We start from the raw sequence: 22245 nt of genomic DNA on the forward strand, positions 1-22245 counted from the left end.
AGGGCAATCCGGCATCCCCAGCAATATACCATCCCACCTGGCCACAACGGGCAGCTGCTCTCCCTATGCATTCAGTCAGCCGTATCTATCTACTGAAGGACTCGTACCTGAGTTAGGGCATCAGCCTCTTAACTGTCAGGGGGCGTCAGTACCTTATAAGCTGGAAGACGTTGAGGACTGCCTCAGGTTCTTGCAGGTGAACCCAAATGTCCCCCCCACACACACATCCTGACCACATAAAGGCCCATTGATAATAATCCACTTCTCAGCTTCCCATTGTCCAAACCACAGGGTTAATTCCTTTAGAACAGCCCAAGAGTTGGTGCAAAGGGTTAACAGCTAGGACTCATGAAAGATCACCAGCCAAACCACTCTGAGTTCGGCCCACTGGCCGTTATACTGGCTGCTGCCTGAGAAGCTCTACCTGGAGGAGTGCTCTACCCACTGCTAGAAATACTGGTGTATGGGGTTTCTGCTCCTCGCACAGCTGGGACGGAAATCCTAGGGGCACTCTCTCCTTCTGTTGTCTCTGCCACAGCGCCTGACCCATATCTTCCAGAGGCACAGACACATCTAACTTAAATGGCAGTCCTGCTTGGGAGATGCCCAGAGCTTTAATCTACTTCACTAGATTTTTGTCTTCTCAAAGGAGGTGAGCTGCTCTGATCCCCAGTCCCACACATGCCCTTTCTTTACCAGGTGGCATAAGGGGGTGGAGGCACCGTGTCAGGTGGCGAATAAAAGTCTTCCCAAACTCCCAAACCTCTACAAAGGCTTGTAGCTCTTTCACGTTCTTAGGGGATGGACAGGCTTGCACCTTATTAGTACAGTTTCTGGGATAATGCCCATCTTGACTCCCAAAAACTCCACAGCAGTGCCTGGGCCTTAAATGTTCTATGGGTACACTCCTATCCTCTCCCTCACAGGTGTTCCAGCAAAATCTGCAGAGTGGGTCCTGCAGCAGAGGCAAGTCTCCACACGGTAACATTATATCATCAATGCAACGGGCCCATTTTACTGATGTGGAGAAGGAGAACAGGGACAGGTCTCAGGCTACCATCCCATGACACAATGTGGAGCTGTGTGTGTGGCCTTGGGGAAGCACATGAAAGGTCCATCACTGCCCCTCTCACATGAAGGCAAACCGATCTTAATTATCAGAACCCTGTACTTATCAGAGTCTTTTCTATGAATCTCTTTGAAGATGAAGCACTTTTGCAGGAACACTTTTGCAAAAGCATCAGAATAAAACAATAAATGTCTGTAAATGACAAAAGACTTAAAAATGGCCAGGGTTAAAGATCTGATGAGAGTTCATTATAACATGATGGACAAAGAAATTTGGTTATTTCTGTGACATTCTTTATAAAATAATAACTAGAATCATGACTGAACATTATACCAGGACATATCAGATTTTTAGGAATTTTGTGTAATTTCTGGAACAATGTAAGAAAGTTTAGCATCACTTCTTATTTGACAATGCTTCCCATGAAATTTACCATGCCAAATAAGTCTAATTAGTTCAATGTCTTCCTTTCACAAGGACAGAGAACACATCTTTTGAGATCTTCCAGGGACTCTGTGAAAAATCCCAAAGTTAGTTCAAAGTCAACAAGACTTCTTTAGAATTTGATTTATGGGAAGTTTGTCAAAAATATCAAAAGGCTTACAAGATGTCCATCGACAGATGAATGGATAAAGAAGATGTGGTATATATATACAATGGAATATTATGCAGCCATCAAAAGGAATGAGATCTTGCCATTTGTAACGACGTGGATGGAACTGGAGGGTATTATGTTGAGTGAAATAAGTCAAACAGAGAAAGACATGTATCATATGATCTCACTGATATGAGGAATTCTTAATTGCAGGAAACAAACAGGGTTGCTGGAGTGGGGGGTGGGGTGGGAGGGATGGGGTGACTGGGTGATAGACACTGGGGAGGGAATGTGCTCTGGTAAGCGCTGTGAATTGTGCAAGACTGTTGAATCTCAGATCTGTACCTCTGAAACAAATAATGCAATATATGTTAAGAAAAAAAAAAAAAGAAGAAGAAGAAGGTAGCAGGAGGGGAAGAATGAAGCGGGGGAAATCAGAGGGGTAGACGAACCATGAGAGATGATGGACTCTGAAAAACAAACTGAGGGTTCTAGAGGGGAGGGGAGTGGGAGGATGGGTTAGCCTGGTGGTGGGTATTGAGGAGGGCATATTCTGCATGGAGCACTGGGTGTTATGCACAAACAATGAATCATGGAACACTTCATCTAAAACTAATGATGTAATGTATGGGGATTAACATAAGAATAAAAAAAATCAAAAGGCTTAAAACACTTGATTAGATTATAGGCTGCTGTGAAACAATACTTAGTTATTCATTTTGCCAAAATGACAGTTAAAGACTTCAAAAACTAATACAGAAAGTTACAGAACTGTAAAAAACTTAGCTCTTTTAATATCAAAGACCTGATAAAGATAACATGAGGCACAGGAAATTATTTCCATAAAACAGAATCTTTGTTTTCTAGGCGGATTACTTGAAAGGTAAAGAAAAACCGTTCACAATCTCATCAAGAATAGACCAATAATCCAAGAAAACTTTGTCCTTTTAGCAGATGAAATAAAATTGTTTCAGTTTTACATGAGTACATTATTGATATTAAAACTTAAAACTGTGATGTGATGAGCACTGGGTGTTATACACAACTAATGAATCACTGAACTTTACATCAAAAACTAATGACGTATTATATGGTGGCTAACTGAATTTAAATAAAAAAATAAAGTACATTAAAAAAACCTTAAAACTCTTTTCCTTTAAGCCAATTAAATAGAGTTCTTTTACATAATAATTTTGACAATGCCCTCTGGAGATAGAAAAACATCACATATATAATATATATCCACAGACATACGTAACATGCAGATAGACACAAACAGAGATCCCAGAGCTTTCATTCCAAAACTCTAGCCATGAATCAGATACCACTCACATGGCTAAAGCTTTCTGGGGCAAGGGAACTTCTATAACAGTCTGTATTTTGAAAAGCCTCTTTTTTCCCCATTTATAAATTTAGCCTCTGTGGGCAGTGTTTTGGTTATCTCCTGGGGTGTTTACATTTCAAAGACATGATAAAATTTACAACTTCAAGGGGGAACAGAAAGAGTGCAAGTTTTCTCCTAGGAGTTTTTTGAGTAATTGCTATTTAGAACTTTCCTCTGTAGGAGGGGGTTGGACAGCACTGGCTCTCTCTGTTTCACTGTCAATCACCACAATATCATCCCTTTCGTTCTATTCTCTTCACTTTTTAGCAATCCCCCTCTTAGAATCCTAATCAGGCTTTGTCACACGTGCTCAGACCTCAATCCACAGCAGCCTGCACCCTCCTACCTTTGCACAATGGCACACTAGGATCTCTAACTTATTATCCTGCTCTCCCACCTTGTCTGCCATTCCCAGAGCTAGTAGGGTAGTGAACAGGCGCACATCGTTCTCTAACTTCAGCCCTTTCTAACGCAAGCTTCAGCCTCTAGCTGGGCATCAGTGGCCTGCAGAGCTGCCCACAGTAGAGAACAGCTCACTGTGGCAGCCATTCCTTTCCCTCCTTTGCCGCAGTGTGCTATGTGTCGTTTCTCAAAAGCACATCAAACCCACTGGCATTTTTAGGGTGTCCCAGTACTCGCGTGGTAGTCCACAAGCATCTAACATATAGGCCACAACTCCCCACATCAAGGTTGATAGCCAACCAGGGATTTCCCTCAAGGAGGATGCCTCTTTCCAGTGGCCATTTCTTTGGTCTCCTGGCTGGCTTGCCAATTGCTGGTTTGTAAACTGGTCCCCATACACACAAGAAGATATCAAAGAAAGAGGCAAACCATTCCAGACTGGTAGGTGGCAGGTTTAATAAACAAGGGAACTTACATGCAAGACTTTTCTTTAGTGGCCACAAGATGAGTACATCTCCACTCCCACCTGCCAGAACCTTAAAAGTTTATATAGAAGCAGTAACCAGGTTCAGTCGTGTATACAGTCCAGGTGGTCTCAACAACACATGGTTATCTCAAGGCTGTGTCCCTGGGGCAGCTTCTGGGAGAGCGGAAGGCAAGTGGCAGCCACATTCCAAGGACAGGGGTCAGAGATAAGGAGCTTCCCATTGTAAGGGTCCAGCTCACAGATCAGTTGGTAGTTGCATCCTCTTGATGACCCTCCTCCAGTGACTGTTAGCTTTAAGTATTTTGTTTTATTTTGTTGACCTGAAGCTGCCTCTATCCCACCGTCCCTGGGGCTTTAGCGAGAAATAGAGGAAGCGAGGGCAATCTTCCTTATTTGTAGCCAGATCTCAGCCAAGCATTGTTTCAAGTATTTTATAGATACTAACTCATTTAAATCCTCATAACAACTCTAGGAGTAGGTACTATTATTTCTCCTATTTTATAGCTGAGGAAAGGGAGACACTTAGATGTTAAGTAGCAGCAGGGATTTGAATGCAGGCTCCAGAGCCAAGACTCTTAATCACCATGCTACCTTCCTCTCAAAGAAAAAAACAAGCAAATAAACAGTCACTGTACAAGATGACCTCAAATGTTCCTTTCTAGACAGCGCTCCTCTTTTCCCCAGGATGAGTATCGGATTAAAATAAACTCTGACTCTCTCAACTAACCTCATGATAAGCAAATAGTAGTTTCCAAAGTCAAAGTCACAAGGACATGATCAGAACACTAGAATGTAAATAAACTTTTACTCAATTGCAAAAATGTACTTCTTGATTATTTTTAAACCACAGGTAAACAGATGTTAAAAGATAGATACATTATAGACTTGTACTGAAACATAAAATAAAATTACTTTTATACCACCCTGCCAGTAACTGCACAGATGTCTCATCCTTCTAACTATTCTACTGGCCTAACTTCTTCTCTCTAGGCTTCCTAAAAAAGCTTACCTGGCCAAGAATGCCAGGGAAAAAAAAGTATGTCTGTTCAAAGGTAAAAATAAACGGATCCTACCGTATTAACATTCTGTAAAGTGAGTTATCAACATTCTAAGGTTGGATGGATTAAAAATGGAAATGAACCAAGAGAAAAGACTTAATATATTCAAACCATAAGGGCTTACTATACGAAAGCATAAATAATATAACAGGGTAGAGAAACATGATTCAGTGAATATTGCTGGGACAAACAAGTAACAGATTAAAGATGAATTAATTGAGATCGAGGTTTCACTCTGTGATACTGTGATTTATAAGAAATATATATTTGGTGATTCAGATAACCAAAATATATTTTCATATATATTTGGTCTTCATCAACAGCTACTGGATCAAAACCCCTACTACTCCAAAACCCCTTAGAATTTCATAAGTGCTGAGAGTGATAAAGGTGTCTTTTATTGTCTTAATGAAAGTGACTTTTGGACCCCATCCAAGGTTGGGGGCTGATTGCTGGAAGAACCAACCACATGATTAAAGGGTTGAAACTTTCAATCTTGCCCCCCACCATGGGGCTGCAGGTTGAATCAGCCAATGGCCAATAACTTAGTCAATAATGACTACGTAATGAAATCTCCATAAAAACTCAAAAAGACTAGGTTTGGAGAGCTTCCAGGATGATGAACACATGGAGATTTGGAGAGACTGGTGCACCCGGAGGTCCATGCCCTTTCCCCCCATCTTGCCCTGTGTTTCTCTTCATCTGGCTGTTCATATCTTTTATCACATCCTTTAACAAACTGATAAATGTACGTAAGTGTCTCCCTGATTTCTGTGAGCTGCTCTAGCAAATTAAAAGAACTTTAAGTAGGAGGTTGTTGGAACCTCCCATCTGTAGCCAGTCGATCAGAAGTATAGGTAACAAATAACCTGGGGCTTATGACTGGCGTCTGAGGTTATGGAGTGGAGGGCAGTCTTGTAGGACCGAGCCCTTAACCTATAGAATCTGATGCTGTCTCAGGATAGTGTCAGAATTGACCTGAACTCTCAGACATCCTGCTGGTGTCCAAGAATTGCTTGGTGTTGTGTGTAGGAGATGACCCCCACGTTGGACACCGGGAACACCAACATCTAAAAGACACACCATACATAAATCTATCTGGGAGTAACCCCAAAAAGTTGCATTAAAAAGATGAAATAAATAGAAGAGAACTAAACAGCTTATTTAAAAGCTGAGCTATGGGAGGGAGAGTCTCCATTTTCCCCCAAAGCCAGAAACTTACCAAAGGCAAGATGGATGGTTTTAAATATAAAAAGGAAAACTTTTGCATAATGAAATTAACATTAAGGGGAAGGGGAATAAAGCTACAGAAATTACCCGCTCACTAATATATTTGAACAGCCAGCTTTTATTGAAAAATGTATGATTTTTGGGGGGCGCCTGGGTGGCTCAGATGGTTAGGCGTCTGCCTTCGGCTCAGGTCATGATTCCAGGGTCCTGGGATCGAGCCCCGCATAGGGCTTTCTGCTCAGTAGGGAGCCTGCTTCTCCCTCTCCCTCTGTCTCCCCCCTGCTCATGCTCTCTCTCTCTCTGTATCTCTATGTCTCAAATGAATAAATAAAATCTTTAAAAAAAAAAAAAAGAAAAATGTATGATTTTTTTAATCCATTCATTCAACAAATACTTACTGAAAGGCCTACTATGTGCCAGGCACTGCTCTAGGTGCCGGGGATGCAGGAGTGAACAGACAGACCTCACACCTCTATATCACTACCTTCATGCACATTACATTCTAGTATTTATAAAAGGCCCAAATCCAGAATAATCTACTAAATTCGTTCAAAAGCTTCTATCGCTCAGCCTCTAAATTCAATGTCACCAATTGAAAAATCTAAATTTTAAGATACAACTCTATATACTTCCAATACAAGGAGGGAAATGCTAAGACAAACACACATCATCTGAACATTGAACCGATACTTAATATGCCACAGGCAGGTACTCAGGAGAGCACTCTACATGCTCTTTGTCTTTATAATAGTAATGTATGAAGGAAAATTTTCCAAAGAGAAAAATAATTTAAATCCAACGGTTTATTAGGAACGAAATACCTAATACAAAATTAATGGCTAAACTACATTAGATCAAGTATATCAGCTCAGTGCTGTCCAATAGAAATATAATGCAAGCAATAAATGTAATTTAAGTTTTCCTAGTAGCCACATTTTTAAAAAGGTGAGATTAATTTTAATAAAATATTCTATTTAATCCAATAGATACAAATTTTATCTTTTAAATATGTGATCAATGAAATTGTAATGATGTAAAATTACTTACATTTTAATGTAATATATGTAATAAATAGTACGTTATTTAATGCAAAAATGTAATAATGAAAATTATTAATGAGATGTCTTACACTCTTTTTGTACCAAGTCTTTGAAACCCAGTGTGTATTTTCTATATCTCGCACATCTCAACTCAGAATGCACATGTTCAGCAACATGTGGCTACAGTAGGACAGTGTACATAGTCCCTTGGTTCTCAACGGAGGGTGGTTTTGCTTGTCCCGGGGGCATTTAGCAATGTTCGGAGACATTTCTGGTTGTCACAACTGTGCACCCAGTGGATAGAGGCCAGGGATGCTGCTGAACATCCTACGATGCACAGAATAACCCCCCACAACAAAGAATTCTCTGGCCCCAACGTGTCAGTAGAGCTAGGGGTAGCCCTAGATGGCTAACGAGCTTACACAGTTAGGATTGCATGTATGCTGATCTAGGGGGATGTATTTTATGAGGCCTACTTGTTATGTTACAGTATTTTAAATCCTTCTTATAAGTAACTTTGTAAAGCTTCTCCTGAGATGGGATAAGGGCACCCATTTCTCTTTATTTCCCTGAACACGGCACTGCAGGCTGCAAGGCTGTCCGCAGCCGGGTGACTCGGCCAGAGAAAGGCATCTGCAGCAGTTGATACGTTCCAAAGGGAAAAATACTGCTTGATCCAGGGACTGAGAAAACATGAAACAAGGAAATACTACTGCCACTTATATCTTCCTGAGGATTATGTAGCTAGGAGAGGCTGAGCATTTTTTGTCCTACTAAGGTGATGCTGATGGGGCACAGTGGAGGGGGGATGGGGGACTGGGGAGCTAAGGGGCCCGAAATCCACGTTCTGCTACGGTTCAAATAAAGGTCAGGGAAACACATGGTCATATTCCTGTCTATCTGGTGAGGGAAACAAGGACTCTTTGACCCATAAGCAAACAGAGATCTTGCATAAGAGACTTCCCCTCCACGGTGCACGCTAGCACCATCCCCATGGCTGTGATAATTGGCGCACCTATGACGCAGCATGGCGGCCGCTTAACTAGTTGGCCCCATGTCATTTTAACAGGCTGCCAGAGCGGAATGTCTGCTGACAGGGCAACCATGGGCTTTTCCCTGCATGGAGGCCCCTGGGACAAGGTACCAGGGGCCAGAAATCATTCCCCAGGCTGCACAATCCCTTCCTGACAGCAGGACAACAGCAGGGCAGCCTTCCTAAGCCCAGGGGCTGAGGATTCATCCAAGTTGTTCCTGAATGCAGGGAGGGCAGGAATCAACTGGCAGTGGAGAGGCGCCTCTCGGCTTCCAAGGGGATTAAAGGCTGCAACACTCTTGTCTGGCACACTCCACAAAAAATCGGTATTTGGGACACCATCTGAATGGACCGGCCTCAGATCCTACAGCACATTTTCCCTCTCCTCTCCTTAAGTCAAGATCTTAACACAGACTCAGAATGGGCAGCCTCTTATAAACCTTTCTGGCCCAAGTAAAAGCTTTTCTGTAGGTGTCCCTGCCCTATAGCTGCCTTTAGGACAAACATCTAGACAGACAAACTTATTAAGGGGAACTCTTATATCATCAAGAGACTCAAAATATTAAAAATTAAATTAAAAAGAAATTAAAATTTTCTTTTAAATTAGAAAAGAAATTAAAAAGGTGATACTCTCCCAAGACCAGCTGACTTCAGGCATTCCCATCCTCCCTACCTCCAACAAGGCAAAGAGAACTACAAAGGACATTTCCTCTCCCAGTTCTCATCCCATCCTTACTCCAGTGGGTTAGGAACATGATCTTGACTATCTCAGGCTCTTCCCTTAAGAACTTCCAAATTAGTGGCCACTTCAGTCCAGGTGAATAGCAAAATTCTAGAAGGCAACCTTCAAGAGTTCATCCATAAGACCAATGGATAGAACTTAACACCAACATCATGGTAATCAGGTATTTTTCTGCAGTTCATAATCTAGCATCTTCCAGTAATTGGCAGGAATTTGACGGCGTTTAGTTGTTTCATAAGCTAAATTCCAAGGAATTTATTCAAAGTTCAAAGTTCCTATTATGCTGGGGTGTGAGATTAACATTGTTATTAACAATGATAAGGTCTCAAAGGATTAAACTGAAATTGAACCAGAGGAGAAAAAAAGACTTACAGGAAACACTTGCAGCCCCACTGGTTGAGGGGATAAGAAGAAACTTTATTCCATGAGATCTACAGCAGAGGCTCTCTGCGCTGGCTACACATTAGGATCACAAGCACAGCTTTAAAACAACACGGATGCCTGAGTGCTACTCCAGAGACTGGTTTAATTGGTCTGGGATATGGCCCTGCATTGGCATTGTTTTTAATGTTCTTCAAGTGATTTTAATATGAAGCCTAGACTGAGATTTAGATAGTAGAATTCTGCATTTGACAAAATCTCTTCAAGACTGTCAGGCTTTAGCTTAAAAAAAAAAATCCAAAGTATAATTTGTACGTAAAACTTCCTTCAGTGACTAGCACCACGCACATGCCCACATGAGATGCTTAGTATAAGACCTTAGAGGTTCTGTCACGTGACCCCATACTGCAGAGCAGGCTGCAACCACCGACCAGGGTGAGAAGCAAACACAAAAGTGAAGATTTGGGCAGCTTGGCCATTGTTCTACTGTTAGAATACATTTAAGAAAACCAAGTGGCTGCTCAACACCTTATCTGCTCTGGTAAACAGAAGTTCTCATCTGAGTATCTAATAAGAGTTAAGTTGATTCCTTGCACAGCTAATTTACAAAATAACCTTAAATAATTAAGACATATATAAAGATCTAATTACCTAAATAGGCCAACTCCCTAAAAAGAGGATAAGAAGGGAAGGGATAGACAAGCTTAATTCTGCTAATTAGTGAATTTCAGTGTGCCAAATTAACTTCACATTAATCTGTCATTGTGATATTGACAGATTTGATCATTGCAAAGACTTCTGGAGGCCCTGTTTCCTGTTCCTGGCATTGACCTTTTTATTTTTGATTAAGAGGGGAAAAAATGGTGAGACATTAAAGAAAGCATTAGCAGAAGGCTACCTAAAAGCAGAACCAAGATTTCACTGAACAAGTTTTCATTAACCATTTGTAACATCCCAATTATATATCCTAACAAAAGAAAGACTCAGGTATTTAAAGCTGCTTAAAATACAGGAAGCTGGGGCACCTGGGTGGCTCAGTCGGTTGGGCATCTGCCTTCGGCTCGGGTCATGATCCCAGGGTGCTGCGATCGAGCCCCGCATAGGGCTCCCTGCTTTTCGGGGAGCCTGCTTCTCCCTCTCCCTCTGCCTGCCGCTCTGCCTACTTCTGCTCTCTCTCTCTGTCTCTCTGTCAAATAAATAAAATCTTTTTAAAAAATAATAAAAAAATAAAAAAAATAAAATACAGGAAGCTGTTCCAATACTTCTCTTCCCTTTTGACAGAAAGCTCCTTTAACTCAGGCCAACAGGCTCTATTTCCCTTAAGCAGCATTTCCTGGGAAAGCAGCAGTAACCCTACTGCAGCCAGCCCAGCAGAGCTCCTGATCCCGGCAGCACGCCAGCCTCCGGAGACCCACGGCACTGTGGCTTCATTTCACCACGCAGGAAAGCCACTTGGGCTCCGCACCAGTAACAGAGCTGTTGTCATCTCTGCCAGAGGACTCTGGGCTGCTATTGGAAACCAACGCCTGGCACCACGCCAGATAACCGTATCACACCCGTACTGAGCTTTATCAAGCTTTACAGATGCATACAGGGAAAAGGAAAAAAAAAGAGCAGGTGTTCTTATTCATCCTATCACTGACTGTCCAGAAAATCTGCTGAGTCACTGAGTACCAATCAAGAGAAAAATAATGCAGAGACTGCAAATACTAATCTCCTTCATCCTGCTCTCCTTCCTAACAGCAAGTGGACTCCCAGGTAATATTCTTGACTCTGAAAACACAAGGGCAAATTCACATACCCTTAGTCTATACAGAAAAGCTTTCGGAGTTCAAATCTTTGAAAGTGTAATGTACTAGACTAAACCATTTTATAACAGCAGCTGTTGCGAGGTAGAGGGATTAAGGGTAATCTATGTTTTCTACTATAATCTTCTACAAGTTGCACAGTTTCTATATTGAGACCATAATTCTTTCATAATAATATGTCTTAGAATCATATTTCTTGGAAAGAGATTAGACTCACGTCCTTGATCCCTGGGATATAACTTCAGCGCACCAAAATACTTCAAATCATTAATTATGAAAACTCCAACCAAGGCTAGAGGGTCAGTCTAACACGGAACTAAAGGAAACACAAGTGAAGGTCACTGGACTTTATGAGTACTTGCTTTGTTACCTTTTCTACGGGCAGAATATTCTAACTTGGTAGAAAGAAAATTTCACCATTTTTTTTGAGAGAAGGGAAAAAAAGAGTGAGCGGTCATAATGGCATGTGAGTTAACTTCTGCTTATTTCCATTCTTCCTCTTTTCCTGGATTAGACATGCTTGTGAAAAGCAAGTCACCCTTGGCTTTGGCCTAAGAGCAGCAGGCAAAAACTACCACCACAATAAAAAAGCTTACAGAAGTATCAAACAGCTTTGTCTTGCTTCTGCTTAAATTTTAACGTAAAGCAACTAAAATCCAAACTCTTCGGCCCATTATTCAAGAACACACATCATCTGAAACTCGCTGACCCATCCCTCTACATCTGTGACTCCACACTTCATGCATACAGCCAACAGTGCCTACTCCTCCCTCCCTATCCACAGCAATTTCCTCTGCCAGTTCTTCACTTCTCCACATTCTACCTATTCCTCAAGTCTCCAGTCAATGCTACCTCCTCCTGACATCTTCCCTGATCTCAAAGACTGAGGCATTCTTTCCTTCTTATTAATTTCCACAGCACCTAAATTACAGTCATCTATGTACATGCCTAGGAGTTTCAGGTTCTACAGCAGGACAGGCAGGCCCCTCATCAGTTTCTCTTCATCCGCACCAGCCCACTTTGTTCAGGGTTGTGTGTGCAGCTTGGAGACTGCTGAATACAAAGATGAATAAAACATCACATCTTAAAACAAACAAACCAGGGCTTGTGGAGTTAGTGATCTACATGTGCAATTGGAAGAAAAAGAGCCAGGAGAATCATGCTTCAGACACAGTCAGTGTTAAGGAGTAGTCTAGACATGAATCTTCATGTGGGTTCAAATAATGCCAGCCTAATGCCAAGCTTAGTCCTTAGTCTCAAAAAAACTAACAGCAGCAGAAGGCACTGCAATACACACCTCAGGATTCAAGGATGTCTGCTAAGCATCAAATAGTGCGTGGCCACAAGCATTAACTTAACAGTCCTAAACAAAGGGTAAGTGTGAAGATGACTGATTTTTACCTTCATTATCTCTAAGCTGATGGGACACAAACAACTATCTGAAGATGTCACTGATGAGAGCAATTTTCCCAAAGGGTATTCCAAAAGAAAGATTTGGTCACAATACAAAGAAATAGGCAAACTGTGTACTCCGTAACTTTGCTTACAGCTTGAGGAAAAAAAAAGTCACCGACCTGTTCAAAATCAGGATTTGTTTCTGGGTGCTTTGCTTCTGACTTATGGTTTGACACAGTTTCACATTTCCATGTCAACTGAACACACGAAAGGCTAATGGGGGTGAATAAAACCTTGTTTGCCAATTAAGAGCCACAGATGTATCCTTATCTTTTATTAGTTGGAGGTGTTTTTTATTTCTGATGAATACCTGGGCATCTGAGAGGTCCTGTCCCAGATTTCCTCCTTAACAACTAATACAGAAATGATAGTTACAATCATATGACATGAAATTGTAATCTAACCAGTTAGCTGCTTACATTTTTAAAAAAAAATAAATGTTTATATAGCCATTCTGCTTCCCAACCAGAAACTTTTTATCATCTTGCTGGTTCTGTCAGCAAACTGCTAACATATGAGACAAGTTCAAGATAAACGTGCCTAAGAAATTTGGGGTTTTGACAGGTAATACTCAAGAAAATTCTAGGTGGTATGTGAACGTTTAAAAACATTTGATGTTATACATTCATTTGAATGTATATGAAAACCAGGCTGCATAAACCTGTGATTTTATTGCTTTGGTCAAGGCTGAGCAAAAAGAAACCCAATAGATTAAAAGAAATACTTTCACTAAAAAAAGTTCAGAGGGTACAAGGATAAGATAAAAATCATGAAAACAGCACTCAAATTGAAAAGTCTGGGAAACATGAAAGGATAATGAAAATGAAATTCATGTGGACTCCTGAAATTTTATCAAAGTGGTGTTAGCCTTCCTGTTTCAAGATAAGACTTGATCACATGAAGGAAACTTGCTGTCTGGCAGCTGACTTAATAATTTAGGGGACAAAAGGCACAACAGTGTCTCTATTTCCAGTTCTTCTCCACTGCAGAGGAAAAGCTGGGCTGCCACCGCACATCCTAATGTCAATTCTACTCTAACCACCTGAACAGGGACCCTGGCCCCAGAAATTTCACCAGACCACAAAATAGCTTCCCACGTACCTCCTTCTGCTCTATCAGCCATCCTTGGGCAAGCTTGCTCACTCCCAAGGCTTCATCTACATGGATGCACTAACGACTTCAAATTTTTTTCTCCCGACTCCACTTTTTGCCTGTGCTCTACCTACCTACTGATCATTTTATCTGGATGTGCTCAAATTCAACATGTTCAAAGCAAACTTATTCTCACCCCCTGAATCTTCTTCTCTTCCCATACGTTGGTTTGGGGATTCATAGTTTTAAATTCTTACCACCAATCCCATAGCCCCCAGTACTTCCTTCTCCTTCCAGAGATGCCCCTAAGTATCGCCTCTCTCCTCTCTCCTCCCTATTACGCTTGGACACAGACCCCTGGCCTCTCTCATGTGGACTGGCAGAGGAGCCTCCTGACTGCTCCTTGTATTTTGTCTCTTCCTCCTATATGGGTTTTTTCCACACTGTCTCAAAACTAGTCTTCCTAAGATAAAAATCAAGTCTTAAAAATCCCTCTCAGCTCAGTATCATTAGCCATCGGGTAACACAAATGAAAACTACAATGAGATATCAGACATACCTATCAGAATGGCTAAAAGAGCACAGTGATAACACCAAATACTGGCTGGAATGCTGAGAAACAGGATCACTCATATATTGTTGGTGGGAATGTAAAAGTGTAGATAGCCACTCCAGAAAAGAGTATTGAAGTTTCTTATACAACTAAACATGCACTTAAAAAACCATATGACCCGCCAACTGCACTCCTGGGCATTTATCCAGACAAATGAAAGCTTATTCACACAAAATCCTATATGCAAATGTTCACGGCAGCTTTATTTCTAACAACTACACACTAGAAAGAACCCAGAATGTCCTTCAACAAATGAATGGTTAAACAGATTGTGGTTCCTCTGTAACATGGAATAGTACTCCCAGTTAAAAGGAAAGTACTATCTGTAATATGGACTGCTACGCACAAAAAGAAAGTTCTGATACACATAACAAAGTAGATGGATCTCAAGGGAATTACGCACAGTGAAAAAAGCCAATCTCAAAAGTTACATACTATGTGATTCCATTTATATAGCATTCTTAAAATGACAAAATTACCGAGGTGGAGAACAGATTAGAGGTTGCCTGAGCCTGGGGGAGAGGGGAAGGAAGGTGGCTATGGCTGTCAGGAAGGTGAGGGTAGCATGAGAGACCCCTGGGAGGGTACTGTTTTGTGTTCTGACCATGGTGGTGGTCACACAAATCTACACATGTGGAAAAAACTGCATAGAATATACACACACAAACTAGTACCCACAAAACTGTAAAGCTGGTTGTCTTTTTTTTTTTTTTTTAAGATTTTATTTATTTATTTTTGAGAGAGGGAGAGCGAGCACAAGTGGGGGGTAGGGGTGGGGAGGGGCAGAGGGAGAAGCAGACTCCCCACCGAGCAGGGAGCCTGATGCGAGATTTGATCGCAGGACCCCGGAATCATGACCTGAGCTGAAGGCAGACGCTTAACCCACTGAGCCACCCAGGCACCCAAAACCAGTTAAGTCTTAATAAGGTAGATGATTGTATCAATGTTGAAATACCGTACTACAGTGATGCAAGAAGTTGCCATTGGGAAAAGCTGGATAAAGTGTATATGGAATCTCTTTGTATTACTTTTTGCAACTGCATGTGGATCTATAGTTATCTCAAAATAAAAAGTGGGGGGGAACCCACCTCAATAACTTCTAAGAGCTCCCCAATGGCCATAGTAAAAGATTCCTTAGCATAACATGCAGAATTTTCTTTCAAATTCTAAGCTCCAGACAACTAGTTCTACGATCTAACATTTACTGAGCACAGGCTATGTGGCATTTTGTATGTATCATCTCATTTGATCCTCAGTGATCCTGAGTTAGGTTCTACCATCAACATCAATACCATTTCATTCATAAACCACTAAACACAGATGACACAGTAGCTTGAAAGCATCCCCACCCAGTCATGCTTCGAAGCCTGGCTCCAGTGCTACCTTTGTGAGCTTCCCCAGAGTTAAGTGCTATGCTAACAGTGCCCAGCTCTCAGAAGATATTCAATAAGTGTTGAACATAAGGCCTAGACAAATGATACAAATCAGTCACAAAACTGGCACCCTACGGATCTGACAGTGATTACATTGACTATGTTTCTCCAAAGTTAAGCTTGAATGGGAAAGCACTGTATAATACACAGTGCGGACAGAAAACCCCTTTAGTGAGAAGATGTCAATTAATAAGGCAACGGCTTTCACATACCAAAGAGGGACAGGTAATGCCAGGCTAATGAAACTCCAGTGTCAGCTGCAAAGTTCGCATGTTTCTCAAGTTTGCACGGAACAAATACATGAACACAAACCTCACCTTCCTAAACCCAATCACCCCCATTCTTCCTTGTTAGTTACTTATGCAATTGAAGAAAAGGCATGGTTGTTTGTTTTTGTTTTTGTTTTTGTTTTCAGAAGAAAGATATTTCTTCCAGTTTAAAATGTGTATTTCATTACTTTCCTTGGAGAAAACCAGATTCGTATCTAAAGGCTCCTTCACATTCATGGATTTCCTTGGAAAACTTAAGGATTATACTACAACAATCTAGAATTGTTCCAATACTCTGAAATCTGAATGAGTCCCTCCAAAGGATTTGCATTTTAGACACAGACAACAGAGGTAGGGGGAAAAAAAACAATTTTAAGTACACGCATGAAGTTTAATGGTTCATATTCCCTCTGCTCCCTCCCCAGCATTCCCACCCCCAACCCCACAAGCTGACTTCTCTTAAGCAAAGCCTTTTCAGAAGGCACCAAAGGGCAGTATAAGCCAGAGAGAGGAGAACTCAGAGGGAGAAATAGGTGGGAGGCCGAAGCCAACCTCTCCTCCTTCACGTGCACCTATAAATTCTTACCAGTGACCTAAAGCCAACAACAAAAATGAAACTTCTTTTTAATGATGCATTACAGGAGAAAAGAAGGTGTCCTGCAGCAAGCAGGTAAGAAAAGGGATTCGGGAAAGGAAATACCGACCGGTCGAGTTCTCTTGTATTTGGAGTCCTCGTGGTCTCTGTGGGGCCCAGAAGTGCTGGTTCTCTCCCTCACATTTCTGTAACCAGGACTGGGGATGATATACTCTTTTCCTATGTCGATATCCTTCATCTTCTCTGAGTGGAGGTGCCAGGGCTCACAGACTTCCGCTTTCACTTGAGAATTTCTGAAATTAAAAATCCACCGAGGAAGAACACTGCACGTCAATGATACCAGAACTTTAAAAATAATTTTTAAAAGCTTTTTAAAATTTCATCAAGGAAAGGTATTTCCTAAGTTGTGCTTAAAGCATATGCAAAAGTACTTTAAAATAGGAAAAAAGGGGGGGCGCCTGGCTGGCTCAGTATGAAGAGCCTGAGACTCTTCATCGCATCAGGGTCATGAATTCCAGCCCCACACTGGGTGTTAGAGATCAAATAAATAAATAAATAAATAACTTTGAATAAAATAAAAGGAGAAAAAAGGACAAAAGCATTAAAGTTTTCTTAGCATTATATCTACAAAAAATAATTTTTCAGAAATTTTTCAAGTGCCATTTTTTATTTTTTTTAAGATTATATTTATTTATTTGACAGAGAGAGAGAGAGAAAGAGCACAAGCAGGGGGGAGCCACAGGCAGAGGGAGAGGGAGAAGCAGGCTCCCCACTCAGGACCCTGGGATCATGACCTGAGCTGAAGGCAGACGCTCAACCGACTGAGCCACCAAGGCGCCCTGCCATTTCATTTTTTAAAGAAAAAAAATTCCAGTGTAGTAGAATCAAGAATTACCACTTCCCACCTCCAAGGGGGAAGAAAAAAGATTAGAGAAAAATAAACACACCAGTAGGGCTACTGCCCCTTTCAACTAAGCTGAAACCCAATGTATAGAGCATTTAGATAAGTCTTTAAAAAAAAAAAGGCTTTCAAGTCTGTTCCAAGCATTACAGACTCCACAATTTTAAAATGGATATCATTCCTCCTACTAAATGTTACTACATGAAAAATTACAAAGCACTTATTCTATCAATGATATATCCCAGCTCTGCATTTTTATAATCAAGTAATAGATTAGTTGTTATTTTAAAGCTTCATGAAGTTACATGGATAAAATACAAACCAATACTGCACCTTAACTTTACAAACAAATTCCCCTTGGGGCACTGAAAGTGTTCTAAAATTAGACAGTGGTGATGGTTGCACAACTCTGTGAACGTGCTACCCAAACACTGAGTTGTATACTTTAAAGGGGTGCATTTCATGGTATATAGATCATACCTCAATAAAGCTGTCATTAAAATACAATAACAAAAACAAATTCCCCATCCTGTCCTACAAAATCTTACCTAGTATCTACCTGAAACTCTGTTCTAAACCCCTGCTTGCTTGGCTACCTTTAATCAATATCCTGTATCAACTCTGGTTACTTCTGAGAAAATAAAACACATACATTCCCCTTGAAAACAATTTTTGCACTCTGAGATGGTTCAAAGTTTCCCAGATACAAGCTGATTAAACACCTTTCATACCAGCCTCACTAACAATTAAAGAAGTGTAGCTGTGTTGCCTTTTGGATTCCATAAATTCCTACCTATCACTGTGTCTTAAAAGTACTACTCTGCGGACAAAATTCTGACAGCTACAATTCATTTTTTAAGATAGCAGAGAAAAGGAGAATACTTACTAAATAAAAAAGGACTAAATCTCCTCCACACAGACGTGCTTTCAGCACACAAAAAAAACTTGACTTCTGGCCTTTCAGCAGTCTGGTTCAAGTACCCTGAGTTGATACTGCTAAATTACTTACCTTAAAAAAAAAAAAAAAGGTCACCTTGTCCAAGGACAAATGACACCATAAAGAACACCGGCTTACAACCAAGAGCACAGCAATCACGTCACTGAGACCTCATTAAGTCTAAACTATAAACAGACCTGGCATCTGCCAGTGTCCCCAATGTCGGGATGCAGCTGCAGATCAGAGTAATCCTTCTTGTTAGAGGGATCACAGAAGTCCAACCTTCCTCTCAAAAGGTTCCCTAATGGGGTAGCTGATTATGTGGAAGCTGAAAAGATTAGTCCTCCTTTATTTCAAAAATAAAAAAAAGGCAAGAGGAGGGAAGTGAGTTTGAAAAGGACACAGCCAAACTAATTCACAATACCAAAGGCCACGTCAAGAAAAACATAAAGCGCATCTCAATTGTCTAAGAACTCACGATAACCAAAGTTTGTTCCAATCACTTTATTTCAAGTTATCCTATGTATAAAGGGGGTGGGGAACAGTTTTCCATTACCTCTAACACTCTTGTTTCTTTAATTTCCTGGGAAAAGAGGCATAGCCATGAGAGTAGGCAGGCCCTGAGTAGGCACAAAGTTACCATCTCTTGGCCTTGAGCATCAGGAGGATTCCATCGTCTGTGTATCAGGGCTTTAAGACAGGGCACCCTGCACAGAGGCCACCCCAGAGCTAGGAATCCCTATCAGTTGTAGAAAGCAACTGAGAAAGGATCACTAGGCTTGACTCTTTTTGATTCTATGTGTATTTCCCTATTTTCCTCTGTTCTCCTTCACAGTTGCTCAAAAGTTGTTTTTAAATGCTAACTTGCCTCAGCTATCAAGAAAGGGAAAAAAGGAAAGGTGTTTTTTGTTTTGTTTTATGTTTAAGTCAGAGCTCTACAATGGCACTAGCAGAATAACCAAAGTGGGAGAACCCAAAGAAGTGCCCAGACTCAAAATCAATAGAGCTGAGGCCTTTGGGTCAGCTGCCTTGTTTATCAGGGTTCTCCTTCCAGTGATGAAGTGTAGACATTCTCCCTGCACAATGATGCAGAGGAAACTGCATGGGGTGGGGGGTGGGGGCTCCATAAGAACCGTAACTAGCCAGACTGGTGTCTCCAAATTGCCTTCATTACAACATTCCTTAGGTATCCAACTTCAGGAATGTCATTCAGGCCCTGCAGCGGCACAAGACCAAAGCGATTTGCCACCCTCCTGTAATGCACGTGTTGTACCTCCCACCTCCCGCACCGTTCACTTAGGCGCCAGACCCCATAACCTACCCATCTCGCCCTTCAAACCCTTCTGAAACTTTGCCAATCATTCCCGTGCCCAGCTGCCTCCTGCCTCCCCACCGCTGTGCAGAAGCCAGATGACCGCCCCCCCCCCCAACCCCGTGCAATAAGCACAAAGCAACATGCAGCTCTGTGGGGTGGTAGTGGAAAGGCACCGATGACAGTCAAGAGATTTTTGGATTCCATTCCGGGCTCTGCCCTGGGTTTGCTGTGCGTACTTCTGTCATAAACCTCCATTTATCCATTTGCAAAAAAAAAAAAAAACAAACCACGAGAGGATGACTTCTAAGGTTGCTGGCCCCTCAGAGTCGCCGGTGTGCGGCTTGAGCGGGGGTCCCCCAGGCCGCCCTCCCCACAAGCATGAGGATGGGGGCTTCTCCCGGGCCAGCCTCGCCTGGGATGCCCTGACCCTAGGGCGTTCCCACGGCCAGTTCGGGCCTGAGGAGGCCACGGCGACCCACACCCACGGGCCGCGGGCGCAGCACCCCCTGGTGGCCGCAGCCGGGAATGTAGCCAGCACTCCCGACCACTCATCCCACCCTACCTGCCTTCCGACGCCGGGACCTCACCGCGAGCCCTCCGGGGTTGCGTCCCGAGGAGGGGGCGGTGGGAGACTAGAAGGAGCCCAGGCTGCGTTTATCAGGTCTCCGGTTTCCCCCGAACTGCTCTTACCCCCGATCGGAGCCCGCCACCCCCGGAGGGAACACACAGGGGTGACCCCCGTGACAACCAAGGGAGAGGGAAGGGGTGCCGCGGGAGCAGCTACCTACCTGTGCCCCGGCTCCAGGGCGGCCGCACCGGCCACTCGACCACGCTCCCGAGCATCAGCCCCGGAGCAAAACAAGCCTTTATAGCGGCATTGGCCGCCAGACTGCGCAGGCGTGCTGCACAAAGACTCCCCAAGACTGAAGGGAATTGTAGTCCCCCTTCCAGGAGCCCGAGGCTCGACACACGGCAAAGGACTCTATTTCCCAGAAGCGCCGCAGAAGCCCTGGAGGAGGTGTAGGCTGCTCCTCCTTTCCACCGCGCTCCTGGCTCTGCACCATCCTTCTCAGAGCTTCTGCGAGCCTGTCTGGAATCTTCTCTGAGGCCGTGTGCCCCAGTGGGTGGCCGGGAGGGTTGACAGTAGCTCTGTGTGGGCGGGCAGCTCGGTGTTTGTAGGCAGGGCGGACGCGACGGTGTGCGGCCGTTTCTGCACCAGAAAACCCCATGAAGGTCATCAGCGATCAACCAGCCCCAAATCTTATCTTTTATGGTACTTACCATTTTAACGATTGTTTGCTCAGGATTCGACCCTGCATTGTGCACTATCACCTTTCTCTCATTTATCCCATTGCCCTTCACATAATCTTGTGCTACCTGGTTTCTAGATAATAATATGCGAGGATCTCCGTTTCTAGAGTAACAAGAGCCTTAGATACGGTGTGCCAACTCCTTTTGGAAATCAAACTGAGGTTCCCAAAGAGACTGATCATAGTATTTCTCTTTGTGTTTCATCTGTACCTTCAACAGGATCATAACATCACTACTCTCTGCTGAGTGCCTACCTACTCTGTGGTGCTTTACGTGAAATTCTTGTTTCTTTTAATCTCCGTAGCAACACTATGTGTAGGTATATATTTTCCATTTCAGAGATTAAAAAAAAAAAAAAGTAAAGTGACTTGTCCATTTCTATACAACTAGCTGGAGTGGACACTAAGGCATCATAAAGCTGAATTAATTAACACGGTGTTCCTACTAAGGATGGATTAATACCCCAATGCAACAGAACAAAGAGCCTAGAAACAGACTCATGCATATATGTAAACATGAACTGGCCAGGAAAACATTACAGATCAATAGGGAAAGGAAGAAGGTTGGATAAATAGTGCTGGCACAGTTGGTTATCTGTATTTTTAAAAACTCAGGGAATTACTACATCAGCCCACACAGAAAAATTAATTTCAGGTAGATCAAAGGCCTACCTGTGAAAGGGAAAACTTTAAAATGTTTAGAAGAAAATGTGAAATATCTTTATGAATTTGGGAGTAGAGAAGAACTTCCAAAACAAGTTGCAAAAACAAATAATAAAGGAAAGATTGATACATTTTTACTACATTAAAATTTAAACTTCTGTACAAGAATCATAAAGTGAAAAGTGAAACCACAAGTTATAACTGACAAAGTTTCTTGATACAAAATACGCAAATAATTTCTACAACTCAGTAAGAAATGGCAAATAACCCAGTACAAAAATAGGCAAATGATGTGAACACACATTTGCCTACAAAAATAGGCAAATTTAGTTCACATACAGTGAAGGAGACCTGGGCAGCCATTCAAACATGAAAAGACACCCAGTCAGGAAAATAATCAGGGAAATTATAGTTAAAATAGCAATGAGATACT

At 42.2% G+C, this 22245-nt stretch overlaps 1 protein-coding gene across 6 annotated transcripts in view; it reads right to left on the reverse strand.

Moving 5' to 3' along the window:
- The window catches only part of ABCC5 (ATP binding cassette subfamily C member 5), an 86850-nt gene extending 66028 nt beyond the window's left edge, over positions 1-20822 (reverse strand). For 2 of the 6 annotated variants that reach the window (XM_034999692.1, XM_034999694.1), the window contains exons 1-2: positions 20628-20822; positions 16796-16979 (exon numbers count right to left, since the gene is read on the reverse strand). In XM_034999692.1, coding sequence (XP_034855583.1) covers positions 16796-16924 — 129 coding nt within the window. In that variant the 5' untranslated portion in view covers positions 16925-16979; positions 20628-20822. Of the gene's footprint in view, positions 1-16795; positions 16980-18473; positions 19669-20627 lie in introns of those variants that run through there. The other 4 variants (XM_034999693.1, XM_034999697.1, XM_034999696.1 and 1 more) reach the window with 4 other exon arrangements.
- Between the last annotated feature and the right edge of the window lie 1423 nt (positions 20823-22245).

Source organism: Mirounga leonina, unplaced genomic scaffold, assembly GCF_011800145.1.
Source record: "Mirounga leonina isolate KUSES-001 unplaced genomic scaffold, KU_Mleo_1.0 Mir_115, whole genome shotgun sequence".
In the NCBI taxonomy this organism is placed as follows: domain Eukaryota; kingdom Metazoa; phylum Chordata; class Mammalia; order Carnivora; family Phocidae; genus Mirounga; species Mirounga leonina.